Source organism: Ascaphus truei, chromosome 4, assembly GCF_040206685.1.
Source record: "Ascaphus truei isolate aAscTru1 chromosome 4, aAscTru1.hap1, whole genome shotgun sequence".
NCBI lineage: Eukaryota > Metazoa > Chordata > Amphibia > Anura > Ascaphidae > Ascaphus > Ascaphus truei.
The window spans coordinates 212,734,524-212,759,196 of record NC_134486.1 but is presented as its reverse complement, the minus strand read 5'-3'; the positions used below and the strand labels follow the sequence as shown (position 1 = coordinate 212,759,196).

Sequence of the window (24,673 nt, the reverse complement as noted above, 5' to 3'; positions counted from 1 at the left end):
ACAGATATCTTACGAGGAGTACTCTCCAAATCTGAAAAACACAAAATAGGTGAGCTTTACAAACACACAAGCTAGAAGAAAAAAAAAGAGCATAACTATTGAGGTAACCCTGGTGTGATATGATTCGTAACTGTATAAAATGCAGAGGTGGGCCTGGAGGGTATTCAGTATTTAATATTTAACAGATGTGCGTCTGTTAAGCTGTTATGATATACCAACACATGAAAAAATATTCTAAAAGCAATGACATTTTTTCTTTTTCTTTTCCCCTTTTCCAGTCCTTTAAGTTCATTTTCTGTATTAGTTACTTTACACGCTGTCACAATAGTGATGTCATTATTGTCTTCCCATTGAATGTGTTATATATATGATAAAAATGTATGTGATTCAAAAGTAACATGTTACCCTTTTTTTATGTTCTGTAACCCATTCCCCACTTTTCTTAACAAAAACTCAAATAAAGAACAAGTTTACAAAAAAAAAAAACTAGAATGCAGGATCACTTTAGATTAATCAAGAAGCGAGATCTCCTGCATCCCGTCTTGAAACATTTCACCGATTGTGGAGAGGGAGGACCGGACAATTTTTCATTTGTCGGTATAGAGAAAGTAAGTGCAAAGGAGAGGAGAGGGGATATGGTCAGCCTTGTAAACTGTAGAGAGGCATATTGGATATTTACTCTAAATACAAGAATTCCTCAGGGAATGAATATGGAGTTAAGTACTAGTCACTTTTTGAAATAATATAATTCAAGAGCTATTGGGTGTCTTATCATTCGGCTTAGTGGATATGACTATATCGATTAACAATGCCCTGACGGTCGCTGATGGAGCCCAGCACTCGCGCGCTCCCAAGCGCACTCCCGCTTCTTCCACGCTTACGCGCGGCTCCTCCTCGCGCCAGACGGCATGCTCGCGCGGGCGCATGCGGGCTGGGGTCACAGCGGGAGTTCCCGCCTCCGGATCACGGCGCACGCGCATGACGCGCGCACCATGCACCCAAGCTCCGTGGCAACAGGCACTGATTGCCTCAGCACTCTCACCTGACTCCCTTACCATAGCCTATCACAGGCCCCGCACAAACACTCCCCAGTTCCGCCTTTTGCTCCTATTGGGCTGTCTTGCCTATTAACTGTGTCACTGGCACATTGGCTGAGCATAAGCTTCCTGTTCCTGTGCTTACCTCTCTTGTCTCCTAGATATCCTGCCTTGTCTTGTTTGATCTCCCGTGTACCGACCTTGGCTTGCCTTTGGACCACCGCCTCTCTGGAACCCCGACCTTGGCTATCCTCGACCCTCCGCAACTCTCCAACCTGAACTTGGCTCTCGGACATCACTATTCTACCTTCTCCAGCACCGACCCCAGCGACTAGTACCTCCAACGTTCCGTACTTCTATTACCCTCAACTCGGCAAGTATTCACTACTCCTCTACCCTCCCTGCTCCAGACCCGGTGCGAGCAACTACACACACTCCAGATCAGATTCCCGTGCCTGTCGGTGGTGTTTACTCTATTCTCACCTCAGTACCGAGGGTCTCGTCTAGTTTGTGGTGGGCACAGCGTGACAGTTTTACCATGTATTATCCAGCTCCTCTCTAATGTTCTTCAATTATTTCCCATTATTTCCAGTGTTCCAAATGCCTAGATTATTTTTGATGATATTATAGCTGTTTTAGCTATTGGTAATCCTAAAATTATGTCAATTATGGGGAGAAATCCTCAGATGTGATAATATCCAATACTTAATGCTATGGGTTACAATTTATTTCTTTATCATTACATATTCTATGCACCGCTTATCCAATTTAGCGATCTTATGTTGCAGATAGTCAATGTGATAAAGTATGAGGATGTGATAGAATTGTCATTTTAGAGAGCTTGAAGTAATGTCATTATGCATATTAAGAAGTTATTCATTGAATATGCAAATTCAATTTATGCTAATATTATTTAGTAGTCCTGTCAGAGGAAGGTACTGTCTATATGTTCTCTTATTTTTCTACCTCTCCTTTTTTCATATTTGGTGTTTTTTGCTGTGTGGGGGCTTTATACTGTAGCTACATTTTTATGTTTTTTGTACTTTTTTCGTTTTGTTTTTAAATACAGGATTGACCCTGTGGAGGCAAACAGAAGGAACAGTTTTTATCCAGCTGGTTTATTTAATGTTGTGTCATTTGCATGTGCACACTCCCCCCGCCCCCCCAGTGGGCACGCACTTCCGGTCCATGCTCGGTCGGCTTGGTTGTTTGGCGGAGCAGTGGATGGGATTGCGCGTGCACCATTACATTCTGGGGATGGTCGTGGAGGCTGTTGATATCTTGCGCATGCGCGGTGATTGCCCTGGCAAGTGGCATTGTGGGGTATGGCATCTCCAGGAATACGGGGATGCTAGGGGCGTCATCTTTTGGTAGATGCTTATGTTTGCCGAGTCCGTGGGACGCTCTTAGACCATAATGTTTGCATGACACTGTGCGTTCATGCGCTTACGCGGGGCATGATGGAGGTGGAACAAGGCATCATGGGACATGACGTCACTTGGATTTTTGGCGCGAAAGGTGCAATCAACTGTGATTTAAATAGACTGCCTGGTGTTAGTGCTGGGACTCCTTGATAAAGTGCACTTGCACGAAACACGTAGAGTCGTTACACCATCCACTTTTTAATGCAGCTACAATAAATATTTTTTCATTATTCAAGACCTGTCTCTCTGGTGCGGTGCGCTGATCCCCTTTTTCTTTTAGAATTCTCTTGACCTTGATGCGGCTACACGCCGGAAGATTCACGTGGTGAAGTTATGTGAGTAACCCATTACTTTTACCTACTGCATGACTGGAGGGGCTATCCCAATGAGGAAAGCCCCCCCCCCTTATTTATTTTGTATCCTACTCCCTACTTTCAGAGAAATTTGCCCTCATCATTAGCTTTGGTTTCTCTGGACAACAAGATTATTATTCATGGACACCACAAACTGTTTTCTTCTTTGATCTTTATATTGCATAAAGGAAAAAATACATATGAGACCTAGCACTTGAGCACCATCCACTCTTTTCACACATTTCAAACCCCTGAGAAAATAGGAATATCTCCTATGAAACACGTAGAATTACTATGGATAACAAAGGAAACTCACAACAAGGCGCCGCCACCCACGAGTGATGCCATAGAAGCGTGACTTTTCACGAGGCCGAATGGTAGATCGCCATCGCAACAGTGAGGCTTAGCGGTGTCATAATATTATTACATTTGTATTACGCTATTGGATGTATTCTTGTGTGTATACACAGTGGCGAAAACCCTTAGGATTTTGACATATTTCAAAGCTAAAATGTTATTAGATCTTAATAATAGATAAAGATAACCTGATCAAACAAATAACACAAAAACATGATACATCTTCAACATTTAATTAACCACAAATTATTCCACATTCAATATACATGTGTGAAAAACATGTGAACCTTCAGATTCAGAACCTGGTGGCACCCCCTTTAGCAGCAATGACTTAAACTAAGCGTTTCTTGTAACTGCTGGTCAGTCTCTCACATTTGAGAAATTTTGGCCCATTCCACCTTACAGAACTGCTTCAACTCAGTGACATTTGAGTGCTTCCTTGCATGGAGAGCTCACTTCACTTTTGTAGATCTGCTTGTATGTTTAGGATCATTGTCTTGCTGCATGATCAACTTTCCCTACAGCTCACGGACGGATGGCCTGACATTCTCCTCTAGAATCTTCTGATACAATGCAGAATTCATGGTTGTGTCATTGATGACAAGCCACCCAGATCCTGAGACCGCAAATCAGCCCCAAACCATCAGTCTCCCACCACCATGCTTGACGGTTGGTATGAGGTTCTTCTGTTCGAACATACTGTAGTGTTTGGTTTTCACCAAACAAAACGTTTCTCATTGAGACTAAAACATTCTACCTTTGACTCGCCTGTCCGGGGAACATTGTTCCAAAAGTCTTGTGGATCATCTATGTGCTCTTTGGCGAGCTTCATATGGGCAGCAATGTTATTTATAGAGAGCAGTAATTTCCTCCTAACTGTCCTTCCATGAACACCATTCGTGTTTAGTCTTTTCTGATAGTTGAGACATGAATATATATATATATATATATATATATATATATATATATATATATATATATATATATATATATATATATATAGTAATGTCTCATTTTCATTGTTTAGTAATTCTTTCTAGAGAGCCCATTGGGTGAATCATTATCGATTTGAACCTATACACTGGTAGCAAACGATTTGCTAGGCAACCCTTTGGGCTTAAATACACAGACGACCACTTCCCTTGTATTCCCCCTTTGAGAAAGTCGCCCGAGTGCGACGAAGCGCATCAGGGAGCGTCATTACGCAAGACGCACGGACATTACGTCATCACGCTATTACGCAAGCGCACGATCAGGCCGGATTGAGCGCGGGACTTCTTGCGGCTGCCAAACAACAGGAGAGTCGTTTTTAAATTGAAAAGGGACTTTTGTGAAGATCTTAGGTGCCTCAAGGTTCCTCAGCGGTCCGCTGTTCGTTTACTCCACAGAGTGGGATTTGGACTGTGGATTTCGGACACAGAACTACCTGTTTGGTGGTGATATTTATTCACAATTGCACATTTTATATTTACCCTTGTGAATTAATTTCTTCCCCCTCCCACCTTTCTCATCATTAAATGTACTTTTTTACGCTATGGGGCGTGCGCTCTCTCTTCTCTTTCTCCTCTAGATTATAATCGGATGGGGTTAATCCTTTGGAGAGCTGCCGGAGACCCCAACACCATTATTAATTATCAATTATCTGATGGACTTTTCTAAGGACTGGTTTCTATAACTTTATTGTTATTTCACTGTTTGCACTGATAATTTCATTATTATACCTATTGTGTACTATATTTTTTTACTATATTCATCCACAGTTCTTAATTTCCTATTAGGTCATTTTCAATTATCACGTTGGCGCTACTTCACGTGTTCTCTCTCTCTCTCTCTATATATAAATAGTTTATATATATATATATATATATATATATATATATATATATATATATATATATATATATATATATATATATATATATATATACATTTATAAAGTGGATGTTTTATTATCCTGCTTAGATTTTTTTTTATTTACCTACGTTTTTTACAATTGTGTTTGAACATGTGTGATTAATATATATTTTCTGTTTGGTATTACAGTATTAATTTTATTCTATTTTTAATTATTTGAACTAGACTAATCACATTCTAATTAATACGTTTGGTGCTACTTTTCATCTATCTATCTATCAATCTAGCCATGGCTGGACCATATCTGCCTTCCTGTCACATAAGTTCTGATAGCTACAGACAGTGACAGGCTATCCTGTGAGGCTTACCCCCCCCCCCCACATGCAGCATCCCTGAGTGGGAGGAGAGGTGGTGACACTGGGTCGGTGTTGCCGTCAATCATGGTGCAGACCATGTGCCCTCCCCTTTTTGCATTAGGGAGGAGGCATTCCAAATTATAGAGGAGTGAGTTCTCCTCAGCTGCTCCTGGGGAGAGGAGGTGTGTGTTGGAGTCCTTCCCAGCCGGGGAAGGTAGAGGACCTCAGCCCCTCTATGCAAAGCTGTAATACCATCCTGCAGTGGCTGCACTAAATAAAGATCCCTTTAATATACTATACTTCTGACTAAGTCGCAGTCTATTGGACTGAAGTATAGGCGAAAAGACTGTAATGGTAGGGACTGCCTGGAAACACTGTGACACCTACAGTACTCTGCTGCTCGTAGAGTTTTTCTACACCTTTTTCTAGTTTTCTACAATAAGAAAAAAATAATCACACAATCAATCCTTATTAACGACTTAAGTGCTACAGGGGTTAATATTGTCTTATACAGAATTACGATAACCTCAGATAGACGAAATACTGATGTGTATGATACTGTGTCTAGAATCTATAAGAATAGCTCTATTTAGGATCAGCAGCTATATGCACTAAATTACGCTTTCTAAATACTACATATATGTGCTATGCAGAAATTAAGCAATGCTGTAATGAGCAACTTTGCAATATTGTACATCCATGGGGTACCCCGCACACATCTTGCTAGTAATGACGCAAAAATAACAAATGCTAAATATTAGAGTTTTTCTTACAAGTAGAAAAACACAACTAAATGTATTATACATAGATTCAGAGTGTTTAAATAAAGAAAATCAAGCCATAGTACAGGAATTGAACAAATTAGTCACGGAAACACAAATATTAGGGTATGGCCAGAAAGTTGACAACATACTATGTTGTATGCACAGGTATAAGCTATAACAAAGCTATATTAAATACATCTGATGATTAATTTTGTTGTCCATAGGTCTGTGTCTCTGTATTGCTAAACAGCATGAATTAAACCCAGCATAAACAGTCTGGGAGTGTAGAACAAGTTTAAAACAAGAATACATACTATCCAGAAATAGACTGTGGAAATGAGATTAGCGTTACAACAAAAGGAAACAGGTTTTTGGGGTTCTTAAAGACAATTATATGACCCAAATTGTTGCAGAACACACCAGGAGAGGGGCAGTACTGGATTTGGTAATATCAAACAAGATAGAAGTAATAACAAATATTCAAGTCCTGGAATATTTGGGTAACAGTGATCATAACATGGTCTCATTTGAAATAAATGATCAAAAAACAGATTACTTGGGTTCAACAAAGACCTTAAACCAGGCCTGCACAACACGCGGGCCGCGGGCCGCATGCGCTAACTGTGCGGCCCGCGGCAGCGGCTGCTGCTGCTTTCGCCCCCCCCCTCCTACTCCTCCCGAGACCGCTCTCCCTCCCCCCGCGAGCCGAGCCCCCTCTCCCTCTCCCGCGAGCCGAGCCCACTCTCCCTCCCCCCGCGAGCAGAGCCTCCTCTCCCTCCCCCCGCGAGCCGAGCCCCCTCTCCCTCCCCCCACGAGCCGACAGTAGGGGGGGTGATTGGAGGTGCAGGGGGGTGAGGTGCAGGGGAGTGATGTGAGGTGCAGAGGGTGATGTGAGGTGCAGGGGGGTGAGGTGCAGGGGAGGTGATGTGCAGGGGAGGTGATGTGCAGGGGAGGTGATGTGCAGGGGAGGTGATGTGCAGGGGATGTGATGTGCAGGGGAGGTGATGTGCAGGGGGGGGTGATGTGAAGGGGGGTGATGTGAAGGGGGGGGTGATGTGAAGGGGGGGTGATGTGAAGGGGGGGTTATGTGAAGGGGGGGTGATGTGCAGGGAGGTGATGTGCAAGGGAGGTGATGTGCAGGGGGGTGATGTGAAGGGGGGGTGATGTGCAGGGAAGGTGATATGCAGGGGAGGTGATGTGCAGGAGGGGTGATGTGAGATGCAGGGGGTGATGTGAGGTGCAGGGGGTGAGGTGCGGGGGGTGATTGGAGGTGCAGGGGGTGATTGGAGGTGCAGAGGATGGTCATTGGAGGTGCAGGGGAGGGTCATTGGAACCAATACCCTTTACAACTGATTTCAGAACTTATTGATCGTCTTCAAGGCTCAACTACTGTATCTTCACAAAGTTAGACTTGTGTGGTGCCTAAAATTTGGTGAGGATTCACCAGGGGGACAAATGAAAGACAGCCTATAACACACGAGATGGCCATTATGAGTACTTAGTCATGCCCTTTGGCCTCCTGCTGTTTTTCAAAACTTTGTCAATGAGATCTACAATGAGATCTACAATTAGTTTCTCATTGTGTACCTCGACGACATAATGATTTTTTCCAAGTCTCTTCCAGAACACATCAGTCATGTCAAACAGGTAATATTACGCCTCTGCGAGAACCATCTCTTCGCTAAATTGGAGAAATGCCAATTTCCTCAAACTTCCACAGCATTCTTGGTATATATCATCTCCGACTCCGGGTTCTCCATGATCCAGCTAAAGGCAGTTATGGACTGGCCATGCCCTACCACTCTCAAAGCTATACAACGTTTCTTGGGCTTCGCGATTTATTACCGCAGGTTTATTCAGAACTTTTCTTCCACGGTAGCACCCATCACAGCCTTGACCAAAAAAAGGGGTGGATGCTGCTTTCTGGCCACCAGCAGTCACTCAAGCCTTTGATCTCCTGAAAAAAGTCTTTGTATCTACACCCATCCTCATTCATCCACATGCCAAGTTGCTGTTTACTTTGGAGGTGGACGCATCTGATGTTGCGGCCGGAGCCATCTTGTCTCAAAGGAAGTCACCTCAGGCCAGGCTCCACCCTTGCGCCTTTTTTTCAAAAAAAATTTGCTCGGCTGAACAGAATAATTAAGTCGGTAACCGGGAACTTCTGGCTATCAAGCTTGCTCTTGAAGAATGAAGGCACCTGTTGGAGGGTACGGAGAGTCAGATCACCATCTTAACGGACCATAAGAATTTACTCTACATAGAAGGTGCACACTTTACACTAAAAATACACTTACTTTGTAAGTCTAGGGTAACACAAACTACCTTTCCCAGTTGTAGGGGCTTATGACCAAGCTTACCCTAGTAACTGTTGCAAAACAAACAGCAAAATAATCCAGGCAGCTTTTCCTTCAAGAAGCCTATTCCTGCTGGAGACTTGTAACTGGACACTTAGCCTCTGATAATCTTAGATGACTTACTCAGAGCTTGGAATTTTTGGAACACACATTGAATCAAACCTCTGGGATGGTGACTAGTTGTCTTAAACACTTTGGGACAGGCAGTCGCACAGCTTTTCCACCTACCCCCGGCGTGGGAATTTCATCGCTTACCAATTACACACTTTACCAGGTTTGTGAAAGCTGCCACCTACGGCTTCAGAAAAGTAAGAGGGCATGTGCACAGATTGCCATCGCTCACTTACTATTCTAAGCCCCCTGCAGACTCAATGCCCAAAAGTCTGGGGCAGGTGACAACTAGCCAGGATAGCTTGCCTTCATCCCAGGATGCTAGCACTTAACTTAGCTGTCCTGCCCATCTGGCTGCTCACATCTATGACACAAGTGTTACTTTGATCTAGGGGACTTCCAGGAGACTACCTGGCACCAAAACCTGGGATGGCCAGGAGTTCTCCTTTGATCCTGAGATGAAAAGACCCTGCCTTATGTTACATGTATAAAGTAAAACATATTTTCTTAAAACACTGCTGCTTAATAAAATATAGTTCTACACGCTTCTGTTAAAATATGTTACAGCCTTTTGGTGTATTGAGATAGAGTGTAAGCTAACCTGCTTCCTTTACACTAGCCTGTATCCCTTACACAGTGCAAGGCAACACATGTGCAATATACAGGTCCAAGAGCTACAGTAGAGGCAGCGATTATTCTAACAAAAACCAGTGGCAATTCCCCAAAAGACCCAGGTACACCCAGGTACATTCTGAATACATTTCCTTAAACTAGCCCCAGCATTTTTGCATTGATTAATGCCCTATCAGATTAACAGCGGGGGTCCCTGGCAGTCCCATTCAAACTGAATTGGAATGCCAGGGATCCCTGCTGAGTTAATTCTATGGGTCGTTAGTCAATGCAGAAATGCCTTAAACGTGCCTCAAACTAGCCCAGAACATACCCAGCACATACCCTGAATGTAACCCGGCTAGTTTAAGGCAAATGTTAGAATAAGCGTTGCCTCTACTGTAACACTCAAAGACCCCAAAACACAGTTCAGGGGCAACCAAGTGGGCTTAACATTTATCAGTGAGCCTGGTTACTTCCTTACCATCACATTCATTCATCCAAGTCTGCTGGACATCCAGGTACCAGAAGAACCACCAATCTCATCGAACGAACATTCTGGTGGCCCGGCATTCAAAGAGAAATTAAGGAATTCGTCAAGGCATGCTCCACTTGTGCTCGCAATAAAACCCCTCGGAGCAAACCACCTGGTCTTTTACACCCTCTTCCCATTCCAGATCATCCCTGGAACCATTTGTCTATGGACTTTATTGTAGAGCTGCCTTTTTCCAAGGGAATGAACACCATTCTTGTCATTATTGATCGTTTCTCCAAACATACACATTTCATCCCTTTAAGAGGTCTTCCTAGTTCTTCCAGTCTGGCAGATATTTTTGTCAAGGAGATCTTCCGTCTACATGGGGTTCCAAAAACCATCATCTCTGATCGGGGATCACATTTTGTCTCCAGATTTTGGCGTTCTTTTTCTCAAAAGATGGGCATTTCCATACATTTTTCTTCTGGATATCACCCCCAAACCAATGTTGAGACGGAGAGAACCAATCAAACCTTGGAGCAGTATCTGTGTTTTTTTGTCGCGGATACACAGGATAACTGGATGGATCTCCTCCCCTGGGCCGAATTTTCATTAATTATGGATTCCATCCATCACGACTTCCTTTATCCTCTTCTTCTTCTTCTGGAGTACCAGCGGCAGACAACAGAATTAATCACTTTCAAGTCTCATGAAAAAAAATCCAGGAGAATCTTAGATCCGCAACTACTAGACAAAAGCTCCAGGTAGATCGCCACCGTCGCAGTATTCAAGAGTTTAGTCCAGGAGACAGGGTGTGGCTATCTTCCAGGAACATACGGCTCAAAGTACCCACGCTCAAACTGGCATCCAGATTTCTTGGTCCGTTTCCCATAGTTGAGAAGATCAATCGAGTGGCAAATCGCCTACAACTTCCCCCGTCAATGGTTCCATCCGTGTTTCATGTGTCATTGCTGAAGCCGGTATTTCTGAGCTCTCGATTCCCGGATTCTTCAACAACTCCAGGACATCCCCTCGTACAAGGACAACAGGAGTACGAGGTCCAGTCTATTGTGGACTCCAGATTTGTGAGAGGAGCGGTACAGTAATTGATACATTGGAAGGGGTTTGGACCAGAAGAGCAGTCCTGGATACACCCTACATCGACGATTCCATCAGAAGTACCCTCTCAAGCTATTCTGGAATCGCCCAGAGGTCGCTCCTGAAGGGGGGGTTACTGTAAGGATCCGGGAGTCACGCCGCCCTCGACGCGCTCCCACCTTACCTCCGTTCATGCGCAGGGGTCCCTCTCCACTCAGGACACCTTCCACTTCCCCCTCAGGCTGCACAGCGCACATCAGAGATGGCTACTCATACTGCGGGGGAGGGTCCCGCCTCTGGATTGTGCCTGCACATCAGTGGCATGTGCACGTGACGCATGTGCAGTGCGCCCAAGCTCTGCATCAACAAAGGGAATCAGCTACTTAGCCAGAACCTGTCTTCTGCACCTCTGCCTATCCCTGCTTGCACTGAGGCCACGCCTTCATTCCGCTTCTTTTCCTATTGGCTATGTACTTCCTTATATGCTCAGCTGTGCCACTGACACTTTGGCTGAGCATAAACCTTTGTTACGTTGTTGTTCTCCTCATCTCTGCCGCCAGTCTTGCCTTGCTGAACCTTGTTTGTGTACCGACCAGGCTTGTTTCTTGGACTCCGCACTTCTGACCCTGGCTGTTTCTGACCATCCACGTCTCTCCAACCCTGATCTCAGCATTCGGACAATGACAACTCTCCACTTGCCAACCCTGACCACGGCTAATAGTACCTACATCGATCCGGACCTCTCCTACCCTGACCCCGGCAAGTATAACGACGACCCGTACCTTTCCAACACCGACCCGGCTACCTCGACCACCCTACACGCCAGACACACACCCTCGTGGCTGTGGGTGGCATTTATACCCATTCCAACCTCAGCTCTGGGGTCCCGCCTTGTTTGTGGTGAGCACAGCGTGACACTACGTAAATGTATCTACAATATGTATGTACAGTATGTTTGTATATATACATATGGCTATATATACCAGCCAAGGTAAAAAGTCACTTGTCCACCCCCTCATACCTGCACAGACCCCCCTTCTTCTGACCACACAGAACACCTCACACCCATCATATCCACAGGCCCCTTCAGCCCCAAATAAATTCGAGCCTTTACCTCTGTCAATGAGGCCCCAAGGACCAAACTCAACGAGCTTCATTTCATGGACCGCATGCTAAAGACGACAAACTTCATGATGTGTGAATACACTCCCTGCCAGGGCCTCAAAACTAGCGCCCACAATGCCTTGCTCTTAAAGTCGCTGAACCGCATCGGCAGCTAGAAATTATTGTGTGGCGCTAATTTTGAGGCTCTGGCATTGAGTGAGAATCATGCTGTCTGCACACACCCTGCAGTTTGGCACCTTTAAGCACATGGTCCAGCAAAAAGACAGCTACATTTTTCCCTCGTCTGCCACAAATTTCCACTCATCCTGTGCATCTCAGCACTAAACTATTGCTGCCATGCCGCCGCTACTACTTATATTTGCTCTGACCTCGCTTCTTTTAAAAATACGCATTTCTTTCTACCAGCCTCAGCGTCTTTAACTCTATTCATATATCTCCATCTCTTCTTCCTTCTCCACTTCTCAGTTCACATGAACTCCTTTCTTACATGCGCCCTCTGACACTACACAGCTATACCCCTTGCACTAAGAAACCCCACTACAAATCATCGACACACATTCTCTTTCTTTCCGTGCTTCCCCTCCCTGCGTCTGGGGATATCTCTCCCAATCCATGCCTTATTTCTACATGTTCTCATCCTCGCCTCCCACATGCAACTTCCACTCCTTCTAGTGTCAACCTATCTAACCTCATACCCATCCCCTGTAACCCTCCATCCTCTCTCCCTTTCTCCTGTGCCCTTTCGAATGCTTGCTCCCTTTTCAATAAGTTCCACTCTGTGCATGATTTCTTTTTCTCTAACTCTCTGCTCCTCTTTGCTATAACTGAGACTTGGCTCACTCAGTCTGACTCTGCCCTGGAAGCTACCCTCCCTTATGGTTGCCTTTCTTTCTCCCACACTCCCTGCCCTGATGGCAGTGGTGGAGGCGTGGGGCTCCTCCTCTCCTCTATGTGCCGTTACCGAACCCTTCCTATTCCTCCCTCTCTCGCTATTTCATCCTTTGAGGCTGACACTGTCCAGCTTTTCTCTCCTCTCCCTGTCCACGTGGCAGTCGTCTATCGCCCACCTACCTCTATTCACCCCTTTCTGTCTTTCTCTCTCACTTTGAACACTGGCTCACTTTCTTCCTCTCCTCAGTCACCCCTGTTCTTCTCCTTGAGGACTTCAACTGCCACATTGATGACCCCTCTCTTCCTTGGGCTTCCCACTTTCTCTCTCTAACCACTTATTTTGGACTTGAACAGCGGACTGCAGCCAGCACCTACAAGGATGGTACTACCTAGACCTGTTTTTCACTAAAAAATGTCTCTCTCTGATTTCTCCATTTCCCCCTTTCCTCTCTCTGACCATCACCTCATCTCATTTTGTCACTCTCACATCTCCCTTCTTCACCTCCATCTAACCCTCGTTTCTGCAGAGACCTGCATGCTATTAAACTACCAGCTTTTGATTCCACTTTATCCTCCTCCCTCTCTCAGCTCTGCTCCAGACCCTGACAACCTGGTCAGGAACTACAACTTTGCCCTATCCTCCTCTCTTGATCTACAGTACATGCCCCGCTATGTCTCTCTGTCATTCCCACCCTTCTACCCAGACCCTGACTAAATTTCCACAAGTGCATGCTGGGTTCCTGCACTTTTTCCTCTGAACGACTCTGGATCAAATCTCACACTCTCGCAGACTTCCTTCACTACAAAATTATGCTATCCTGTTTCAACTCTGCCCTCTCTCAGGCTAAACAAACCTACTTTTCTTCACTAATCAACACGCACAAGTCTAACCCACGCCGTCTCTTCTCTGTCTTCAACTCCCTACTCAAACCACTATCTGCTGCCTGTTCTTCCTCCATCTCACCTCAGGACTTTGCTGGCTATTTCAAGAGGTGGAATCCATACATCAGGCAATCCCCTCTGTATCCTCCTCCAATCCTACACCTCTTCCTAACTCTCCTGATGCCTTCCTAACTCTCCGCCTGCCTTCTTGATCCCATTCCTTCCCATCTCCTAAAAACTCTTGCTCCTACTATAATCCCTATGACACGCACATTTTTAACTATAAAAGTGATAGACAGCACTCAAGAGAGATACATAATGTGCGTGCAGGGTGCAATGGGACCTAGGGGACCCTAATTCCCCTAAATCATATATAAAATACAAGGTGTCCCAGCACTAACTGTCTATAAAGAAAAGCTCTACTACAAGAGTATGTCTGAAATATGCAATAAGTTTTAATGAGAACACAAGGAAAAAATTACTTGGAGTTGCACATCACATTGGAAATAGAGTCTTAGGGAAGGGGAGTGGGAAAGGGAGACAAGGTGACAACACACTACAAAAACAAGGGGGAAAAAACACACTAAAAGGAGGAGGGTATGTAAGGGGGGCAACGACCGTTTCGAGGTACTAACCTCTTTCTCAAGCCTGATCTCTCTGATCCAAAGGGACCCAGAGGTACTTCCCTATATCCTCACTCCCCTATATACAATGCGCCCTGTCCTACAATAAGGAACAACTGAATCTGATCAGGTAAGGCTCTTGGTAATACAGATACAGCAATACAGCAAACGAAGACCAGCAATAAAGCAATCAAGATCCAGGAAAGACCCCCTGTATACACTTAAATGACCTACAATAAGGATCAACAGTATATGATATCAGGCAAGGCTATTAACAATACAGAAGTAGCAATCCGCAATAATGGAGAAACAGCAAAAGGAGTCCAAGATAAAGCAATACAGTATGTGCAAGTCAAGAAAGCAAACCGTCCTTTGCTGAGTCACTGCTCCTCTGTGTCTCTGCTACTGACAAGCGCTGGTGACACATTTTTAACTCCTGCCCCATCTCTGGTACCTTTTATATCATTCCTCAAAAACAGCAAGGTTTACCCTGTCCTGTCTCCCTCCTGCCTTTTGCTTCTAAACTCCTTGAATGTCTTGTATTATCTTGCTTGCTCCATTTTCTCACCACCTATTCTATCCTTAACCCTCTACAATCTGGCTTCGGCGCTGCTCACTCCACTGAAACAGCCCTCACTAAAATAATTAATGACCTCCATGCTGCCAAAGACAGGGGTGATAACACTCTGCTCATATTACTTGACCTTTACAGTTTACACACAGTAATGCTTTAAATATGGCAAAATATAAGTCAACAATTAAGTAGTAATAGAAATATAAAACATACCTCTTTTTTGAACCCAGCCTTCTTTAACTATAGTTATATCTGACATGATGGCTCCTGAGCCCCCAACTTGCAAAACTGCTGTCAGACTTCTCAGCTATGGTGTTTGGATTCGCTCTCCCTTTTGTTGTTGCTCTTCCCACTTTCTAGTGGTGACTCAGCCTGGAAGGAAGTAACGGAGAAAGAATTATTCCCATTGAATTATTCCCATTCTTGCAACTTACAGACAAGGAATAAACAATTTAGTATTTGGTTTCCAGATACAACTTATTTTTCATGTAACTAAAAGAACAAAACAGCCACCCACTTAGGGATCTCTACTCGTCAAACCACCCAAAAATGTACATTGTCAATTGAAAACTCAAGACTGTTTAACTACAGTGGCGGCCGCCTTTAGCCTCGTGCGGCTGTAGCGGCGCAATTCTAATAACCGTGGGCAGCTGCAGTATGTTTTTTTTTTGTCCGGAGTGTATTGCGGTATTTTAGTGCTCGTAATATTAGCATTTTATTAGCGCTGTCTGCAATACTGCAATACCTTCTAAAAACTCAGGGGGGCGTTCGCGAGCTGTTGTCTTCAAAGTCTAATACTTTAGCAGTTCAACCTACATCAGTACAGTTTGCGTGTGCGCGAGCAGAAATTGCAAATTTGCATATTTATACATGCATTTGCAGTGCTTTATGTCTCATTTGAAAATTGTTGAAACGCATAGGCATGTACAGTACTGTAACAGTATCACATTTCGGCATATACAGCGCTCTCCCCTCGCTCGCCCCTGCACACACACAGGATAATTTACTGCACTGCAGGGTATTGCAACTTCTTATCTACTCTACAGTGCAATACACCTCTTCCACACCATTCCTTTGAATGTGTGTCTTTCTGGTTTCAATCACATTCCTGCTTGATAGCTGATGATTACTGCGCATGCGCCTGTAAATTCACCACTGCTTGCTTGCGAAGTTCAAGAGTGAGTGACCAAAAAAAATATATATATTTTTTTTTCCTTCTCATTTTTAATTTTATATTATGCCCAAGCCTGCATAAACCATCTTGATATTACGATATTCAATCTGTGCTATAGCTTTTGACTGCGACGCTGTGCGTTTGACTGCACATGGTTGATTTGTGTGCTTTTTATGTACAGTACTGTATTTGGGGGTGTAGGGATCAAATTATTATGATGAACTGCCTTTTGAAAATATATAATTTCTTTGAACTGCAGTACAGCTAATGTAATCCTTCATGCAGCTGTACCCTGTACCCCCCTCCCCCACGCACACACACAAGGCTCGCTCAAGGATTTGAAACTCATCTACAGAGTCATTCAGTTTCTGAAGCTTGCCATTGTGTTTTTAATCTGTCCCTAGCCGAGCGTCACCTCTCTGCGCCTGCGTGTAATCCTCTTTGGGATGGGAGCTACAGTACATAGCTGATGATTACTGCGCATGCATCTGTAAAATCACCACTGCTTGCTTGCAAAGTTCAAGAGTGAGTGACCAAAAAAAAATATATATTTTTTTCCTCCTCATTTTTTATTTTTATTTTCTCCACAAACCTGCCTAGACCAACTTGATATTACGATATTCAATCTGTGCTGTGGCTTTTGACTGCGACCCTGTGCGTTTGACTGCACATGGTTGATTTGTGTGCTTTTTATGTACTGTACAGTGGCGGCCGATCTAAGTCTAAGTCAGCTAGATCCACGGTTCTCAGATTATCCCGGTTAGGTGCGTTTTTTTGTTTTTTTCGCCCGGAGTGAATTGCGTTATTTTTGCGCTCATGATATTAGCATTTTATTCTCGCTGTCTGCAATACTGCAATGCCGTGTAAAAACTCAGGGGGGCGTTTGCGAGCTGTTGTCTTGGAAGTCTAATACCTTCGCGGTTCAACCTACGTCAGCACACAGTCTGTGTGTGCGCGCGCAGTAATTGTAAATTTGCATATTTAAAGTATACATGCATTTGCAGTGCTGTGCTGCTGTACAGTATGTCTCATTTGAAAATTGTTGAAACACATAGGCGTGTACAGTACTGTAACAGTGTCACATTTCGGCATATACAGCGCTCTCCCCTCGCTCAGGATAATTAACTGCACTGCAGGGTATTTCAACTTCTTATCTTCTCTACAATGCAGTACATCTCTCCCACACCATTCCTTTGAACGTGTGTCTGGTTTCAATCACATTCCTGCTTGACAGCAGGTGATTAATACGCATGCGCCTGTTACTTTGCCCACCACTGCTTGCTTGCCTGAGTGAGTGACCAAAAAAAATGTAAATTTTTTTTTTAATTGTAATTTTTTTTTCTCCACAAGCCTGCAAAAACCATCTTACTGTATTACGATATTCAATCTGTGCTGTAGCTTTTGACTGCGACCCTGTGCGTTTGACTGCACATGGTTGATTTGTGTGCTTTTTACGTACTGTATTTGGGGGTGTATTATTATGATGAACTGCCTTTTGAAATTAAAGTATGTCTTTAGCTTTGAACTTCATGCAGCTGAATCCTGTAGCCCCCTCCCCCACGAACACACACAAGGCTAGCTCAAGGATTTGAAATTCCACAGAGTCGTTAATTTTCTGAATCTTGCCATTGTGTTCTTAATCCATCCATAGCCGAGCTACAAAGCCTCACTGTGCTTGCGTGTAATCCTTTTTGAGATGGGAGCTAGCTGCTTACTGCGCATGACTCACCCAACCCCCCCCCCCTCTCCACAGAGGCGTTAATTTTCTGAACCTTGACATTGTGTTCTTAATCCGTCCATAGCCGAGCTACAAAGCCTCACTGCGCCTGCGTGTAATCCTCTTTGAGATGGGAGCTTTGAGGCTTTGTTTACGTTAACGCTTTGGAAAATCCCTTCTCGAATTTGATTTGCACAGAGCATCACCTCTCTATGCGCCTGTGTGTAATCCTCTTTCGGATGGGAGCTAGTTGATTACTGCTCATGCGCCTGTAACTTCACCCACCACTGCTTGCTTGAGTGCCCCCCCAAATTTTTTTTTTAATTATAATTTTTTAACTGTTATTTTATCCACAAGCCTGCAAAAACAATCCTCTTTGAGATGGGAGCTTGCTGCTTACTGCGCATGACTCACGCAACTTCCCCACCACAGAGTCATTAATTTTCTGAAGCTAGTCATTGTGTTCTTAATCCGTCCATAGCCGAGCTACAAAGCCTCACTTCGCCTGCGTGTAATCCTCTTTGAGATGGGAGCTAGCTGATTACTGCACATGACTCACCCCGCCCCCAAACCCTTTGAGGCTTTGTTTACGGTAACGCTTTGGAAAATCCCTTCTCGATTTGAAATGTAAATCAGATTTGCATAGCATTGTGAGAATTGAGAGTTGAAAAACCCATTAACGGATTCATGTTGTTTTGTCATTCATTCTTATTCATTGGTGTACTGTAGGTGTGGGGTGGGTGTTGTCAATGATTATGATTAGCAGGAATGTAAATAAATATTTATTTTATTTTATCAGGAACCAAAAAATACAAATATAAAAATAATCATGAATAATACATAATGCAGTCTTTATTAAGTTGTTCTGGCAGATTGAAATTGGATAAACATTTAGAAAACATTTGTAAAACATGGATAAACATGAATAATGCACATTTATAAGAATATTATTTAATAATATATACTGTAATGTATAATATATATGTGCGTACTGTATTATGGCATTGTGTGATGTGTAGTACTACTGTAGATGGCTGGTGCTGCTTTCTCTGGAAAGAAAAAAATTGAGCAGTTAGTAGGCAGTTACTGTAGTACTGTCAAACTAGTCTATACTGGAACTACTGTATACTCTGACTACTGTTAAATAATATGTAACCAGATGGCTGGTGCTGCTCTCTCTGGAAAGAAAAAACTGTAACTACTGTATACTCTGACTATTAGGAAAGAAAAAATCTGTACCATACTTACCTGTATCATACTGTACTTACAATACTACAGTACAGTACTACTTTCCTGATGCTTGCCCATTACGCGGGATCACAATGGGCAACACAGTCTATATATTTATTGCAGCGTTCCACGGTGAGTACATCGTTCCAAAAACTCATTATGCCTTTCGCCAACTCGTCCTTTTTGGAGGGTTTCACCACTTTCCGGATATGGTCCTTCAGCTGATGCCAGACCATTTCGATCGGATTGAAGTCTGGCGATCTGTCATTGGAAAAAAAGGACAATTAGTTTAAGAGATACAGTACACAGTGAAAACAATGGGAAAAAAATGAGACACGGTTACCGCACTTACTCCGCTGGCGTCTTCACCCAGTTGATACCGCGCTCAAGGATATGCGCTGTTGACGCGGTGTGCTTCGGATAGTTGTCCTGGTAGAAACGGTGACCATCCGGGAACTCGCGTGTGATGTATTGCACCTCAGGGACAATTGTGACTTGGAAGAAAGTTTTATTCATGATTCCTATAACAAGAAAAGAAAAGTGCTCAAAAAAACTGCACAATAGTACAGTACAGTGCATACAGTAAGGCTACACTAGTAAAGTACAGTGCATAAGGCTACATTATATTTTATATATTTTACCTTCAAAGATGACAATGCATCCTGGTCCACGCCTAGAGATGGCACCCCACATATGCAGCTTCACGGGGTGTTTTGGCTGCGGCTTCATAGATATGCGACCTCTTTTGTGGAATGCAAAGGTTGCAAACCTCTCCAGCGACACAGTAGACTCGCCAGTGAAGATGCAATCCTGGAAAGTTTCCCCACTGTCGATCCATGCCTGGGCCTGGACCACTCTTTTGATTTTGTTTGCGTCCCTTATCATGGGGTACGCTCTGTAATGACAAGGAATAAATAATTTTAGCGGTACAGTACAGTTTCCTAAACAACACTTTTACCTCCTGTACTGTCCAGTACTAACCTCACACGTCCATATTTCCATCCAATGCTGCGTCTCATCTTTTTTATGCTGGTCTCGGATACAGTGAGATTGTGATTTTCCTGCAGAGTGTATTTGACCCTTAATGCACTCTTCTCATCATTCTCCTCACTTATTTTGTCCACCAGAAGAGTTGTCTCCCTACAATGTAAAGAAAAACAATCTATACAGTATACTGTTGTAATATAAATATAAATATAGAAAATATATATACTGTTGTAATATAAATCTAAATATACAAAATATATACAGTATACTGTTGTAATATAAATATTCAAAATATATTTACTGCTGTAATATAAATCTAAATATACAAAATATATACAGTATACTGTTGTACTGTAATATAAATCAAGAAAATATATATACTGTTGTAATATAAATATAAATACAGTATATAAAATCTATATATTGTTGTTATATAAATATAAATATACAAAATATACACTCTGTTTTAATATAAATACAGTATACAAAATATATATATTGTTGTAATACAAATATAAATATACAAAATATATATACTGTTGTAAAATAAATATAAATATACAAAATATATACAGTATACTGTTGTAATATAAATATACAAAATATATATACTGTTGTAATATAAATCTACAGAAATAACTAAAATATTAGATACAGTACTGTAGATCAACAGTACATTATTTGTTAAGTTGTACACTGGCGACACACTTTATTCGAGCTCGGCTAGTCCCACGAATTCGGGTATACCCGGGTGTATTGAGGTTTGTGACTATTTTCTGCCCGAGTGCATTGAGGTATTTTCCAGGCAGGGATTGAAGCATTTTATTCCCTCTGGCTGCAATACTGCACAGTATATATATATATATATATACTGCATTACAATTCATGAATTTATGCCATCTGGTAGACACGCGAAGCATTGCAGCCTATTAAAATCTAATCATTATCATTTAACAGATCAGCCGCCCATCAGCCAGGCATGAACCCTGGCTGGGAAGGCAAACACAACGGGGCTTGTCAGAGGTGAGGAGCGGCGCATTCCAGGTATCTGCCAGGTACATACTGGGTATTTGCTCGAATAAAGTGTGTCGGTGCAGTACAAATATACTTACGCGTTAGTTACCCTTGGTGCCCTTTTGCGTTCTCTGTTTTTTCCGTGTGCATGATAGCTCACGGTGGTTGCTGGCACAATGAGGCCAGAAGTAGCTAACCAGCGTTGGATAGCAGCAATTCGGTGTCCGCTCGTGTACATCTCCTTAATTCTCATGCTGAGATCCTTTGAAATCTTTTTAACAGGCATTGCTGCGAGTAGAAAGAAATACAAACACAAGAATGTATATTCGATGTTTAGTCGATGTGTATTCAATGTGCAGTGAATCCACAAAATGGATGGTGTATTTATACGGTAATGACTCACATTAGAGTACGTCCACTTTCAACACCTGTACCTCGCCGCCATGCATAAAAGGTTACACACTTTGCATAGCCCACCACTCGATGATCTTTATCTGAACTTGGCCTTGTCCAGATACTGCATTATGCCATCTGCTTCCATGGATCAACCCCGATTCTACGGACGCAGGAAGCCACGCGCCTCTGCCGCGCCTGTCACACAGAAAAAGCGAAAGGCGGCAGCCGTTTCCATGCCAATGCCAAAGCAACAGGCTAAGGCTAATAAAGAAAACCTTCTGCTGACCCCAAAGGCTAAGGGTTTTAATAGACGTCAGCCTTATTATGTCAAGAAGAAATACGGTGATGTACTCTCGACGCAAAACGAATGGGAGCCAACCCATGGAACCCGCAGACCACTTCCTCCCATACGCTTCGAAGACTCTGCCGATGCTGTCCCGGAAATCTTCAGCCTGTCTTCTCCACCCCTCGTCCTCGACGCTGAAGCCGCCCTCCCGGAAACCCAGAGGCCATTTTCTCCAGTTCTATCCGACGACGCTGCCGCTGGTGCCTCTGAAATCCACGGGTCCCTTTCTCCTTTGCTCTTAGACGACTCTGCTTCTCGCCCGGAAATCCAAAGGTCACTTTCTCCATCCCTCTTCGACGACGCTGCCGCTTCTCCTCTACAGGATACCCACAGGTCACCTCCTCCACCCTTCTTCGACGACGCTGCCGCTTCCCTCCATGGAACCCCCATCTCATCCTCTGTTGCACCCATCCACCCAGATGTCCACACGCCATGCACAAGAAGAAGCTCGTTAGACCGGATGCTGAATGGGATTTGTGTGGATATGCCCGGGAACTCTATTGTGCTGGCAAAGATAGATCTGCTTCTGGAGACCATGCTAAATGTGGAGCAACGGATGCAACATATGGATCAACGGATGGATCGAAGGATGGAGAAGACAGAGGCTGACATAGCGGGTATACATCATTTGCTCGGTGTTCATGCCCCTGTATCCCCGACGCCGGAGCAGGAGGGTGGCATGGATGTGATGAATGGGAGCATCGACCCCCTTCCATCACCAAGCGCACCACCTCAACCAGAAGATGTAGTGTACATGTATGCCATTGAGGACATGACAACCCCGTCAAGACCACGCCAGGAGACAACACAGCGACCAAGACAGGAGGAAAGCTTCCTCCCAGTCAACCTACCCTCGCCCGTCGCCTCAAGCACACCCACTCGCAGAAGACCTACATTCGCTCTCATCGATACGGTGCCCGACATCAGCCTGTGTGATCTGCCACCGGCACTCAGGGAGAAGTATAGGGTAATGAGTGCTGGTGCACCCCACAAGTATGCCTTGTTACTTTTTAAGCACCATGTGCCCTACTCGTTGTACTGCGACTGGGCCTTCAGAGTGAACAACGAAGGAAATCGCGTAAGAAAGGCGCTTCCTGCCAATTTAAGAAAGAACATTCTGGAGGAATTGCGGCGCTTTTATACACTTACAGATCCTGTAATGAAAGGCGTTCGAGACTCCATTAATGGAGTTTTGCGCCATGCAAGGAATCTGCCATGGACGGACAATCTGGTGGACTTTCTGGTTTAATCACGGGTACTGTAAGACCATACTGTTGTGCTGAACTGTACTGTACATGTTTTGACCTGCTGTACTTAAATAAAGGAGATGTTGTTGTGTGTTTTAACTTGTATTTATACAGAAATGTTTTAACTTGCTGTACACACACACAGGACCTGCACAATTCAAGTCCCGGAGGGCCGCAAACAGACCCGGTTTTCAAGGTTGTCCTGAAAAACGGGCCTGTTTGCTGCCCTCGAGGACTGTAGTGGTGCAGGCCTGACTGACTGTTTTGCACACCATCCCAATTTACTGTATATGTTTCTTTAATAAAGGAGATGTTGCGTTTTGTATACTGTATTTTATGAATAAAGATTTTTTTTAATCAGTTAAGACCATACTGTTGTGCTGAACTGTATTGTACATGTTTTGACCTGCTGTACTTAAATAAAGGAGATGTTGTTGTGTGATTTTTAACTTGTATTTATACAGAAATGTTTTAACTTGCTGTACACACACACAGGACCTGCACAATTTCAGTCCCTGAGGGCCGCAAACAGGCACGGTTTTCAAAGGTTACCCTGAAAACCGGGCCTGTTTGCTGCCCTCGAGGACTGTACTGTTGCAGACTGTTTTGCACACCATCCCACTGTATATGTTTTGACTTGCCATTCTTTAATAAAGGAGATGTTGCGTTTTGTATATTTTATGAATAAAGAATTTGTTTTTAAAACATGTGACAGTAAACCATACTGACTGACTGTAAATGTTTTTACTTTCTATACATAAATGTTTTCACTACTGTAGCAGTAAACCATACACCTGATGATGTTTTGAATTGCTGTGCACTTAAAATGTTTCTACATCGTACAGTATTTGTAAATAAATGTTTTTGTACTTAGTCCACCAATAAAAGAACATGTTGATTTGTTTTACATTGTTCCATTGGCTCCTTTGCTACTGTAACAAAATACAGTGTTTCTAGAATTACACTACTGTCCAGTTTTTAATCCGTCCCTAGCCGAGCATCACCACTCTATGCACCTGTGTATACACTGGCGACACACTTTATTCGAGCTTGGCTAGTCCCACGAATTCGGGTATACCCGGGTGTATTGAGGTTTGTGACTGTTTTCTGCCCGAGTACATTGAGTTATTTTCCAAGCAGGGATTGAAGCATTTTATTCCCGCTGGCTGCAATACTGCACAGTATATATATATAAACTGCATTACAATTCATGAATTTATGCCATCTGGTAGACACGCGAAGCATTGCAGCCTATTAAATCCTAATCATTATCATTTAACAGATCAGCCGCCCATCAGCCAGGCATGAACCCAGGCTGGGAAGGCAAATGCAACGGGGCTTGTCAGAGGTTAGGAGTGGCGCATTCCAGGTATCTGCCAGGTACATACCGGGTATTTGCTCGAATAAAGTGTGTCGGTGCAGTAATCCTCCTTGGGATGGGAGCTAGCTGATTACTGCGCATGACTCACCCATCCCCCCCCCCCCAACCCTTTGAGGCTTTGTTTACGGTAACGCTTTGGAAAATCCCTTCTCGAATTTGTTGATATGTAAATCTGATTTGCACAGCACTGTGAGAATTGAGAGTTAAAAAAAACATTATCTGATTCATGTTGTTGATGCAGTAAATTACCACTTTTGTCATTATTTCTTTTTCTTTGGTGTAGGTGTGGGG

The 24,673-nt window shown here is 43.6% G+C and overlaps 1 protein-coding gene across 2 annotated transcripts in view; it reads right to left on the bottom strand.

The window, feature by feature from the left end:
* AKT3 (AKT serine/threonine kinase 3) overlaps nt 1–24,673 on the bottom strand; it is a 642,459-nt gene that overhangs the window by 530,047 nt on the left and 87,739 nt on the right. For both annotated transcript variants that reach the window (XM_075596830.1, XM_075596831.1), the window contains exon 2: nt 15,104–15,262. In XM_075596830.1, coding sequence (XP_075452945.1) covers nt 15,104–15,149 — 46 coding nt within the window. In that variant the 5' untranslated portion in view covers nt 15,150–15,262. The remainder of the gene's footprint in view (nt 1–15,103; nt 15,263–24,673) is intronic.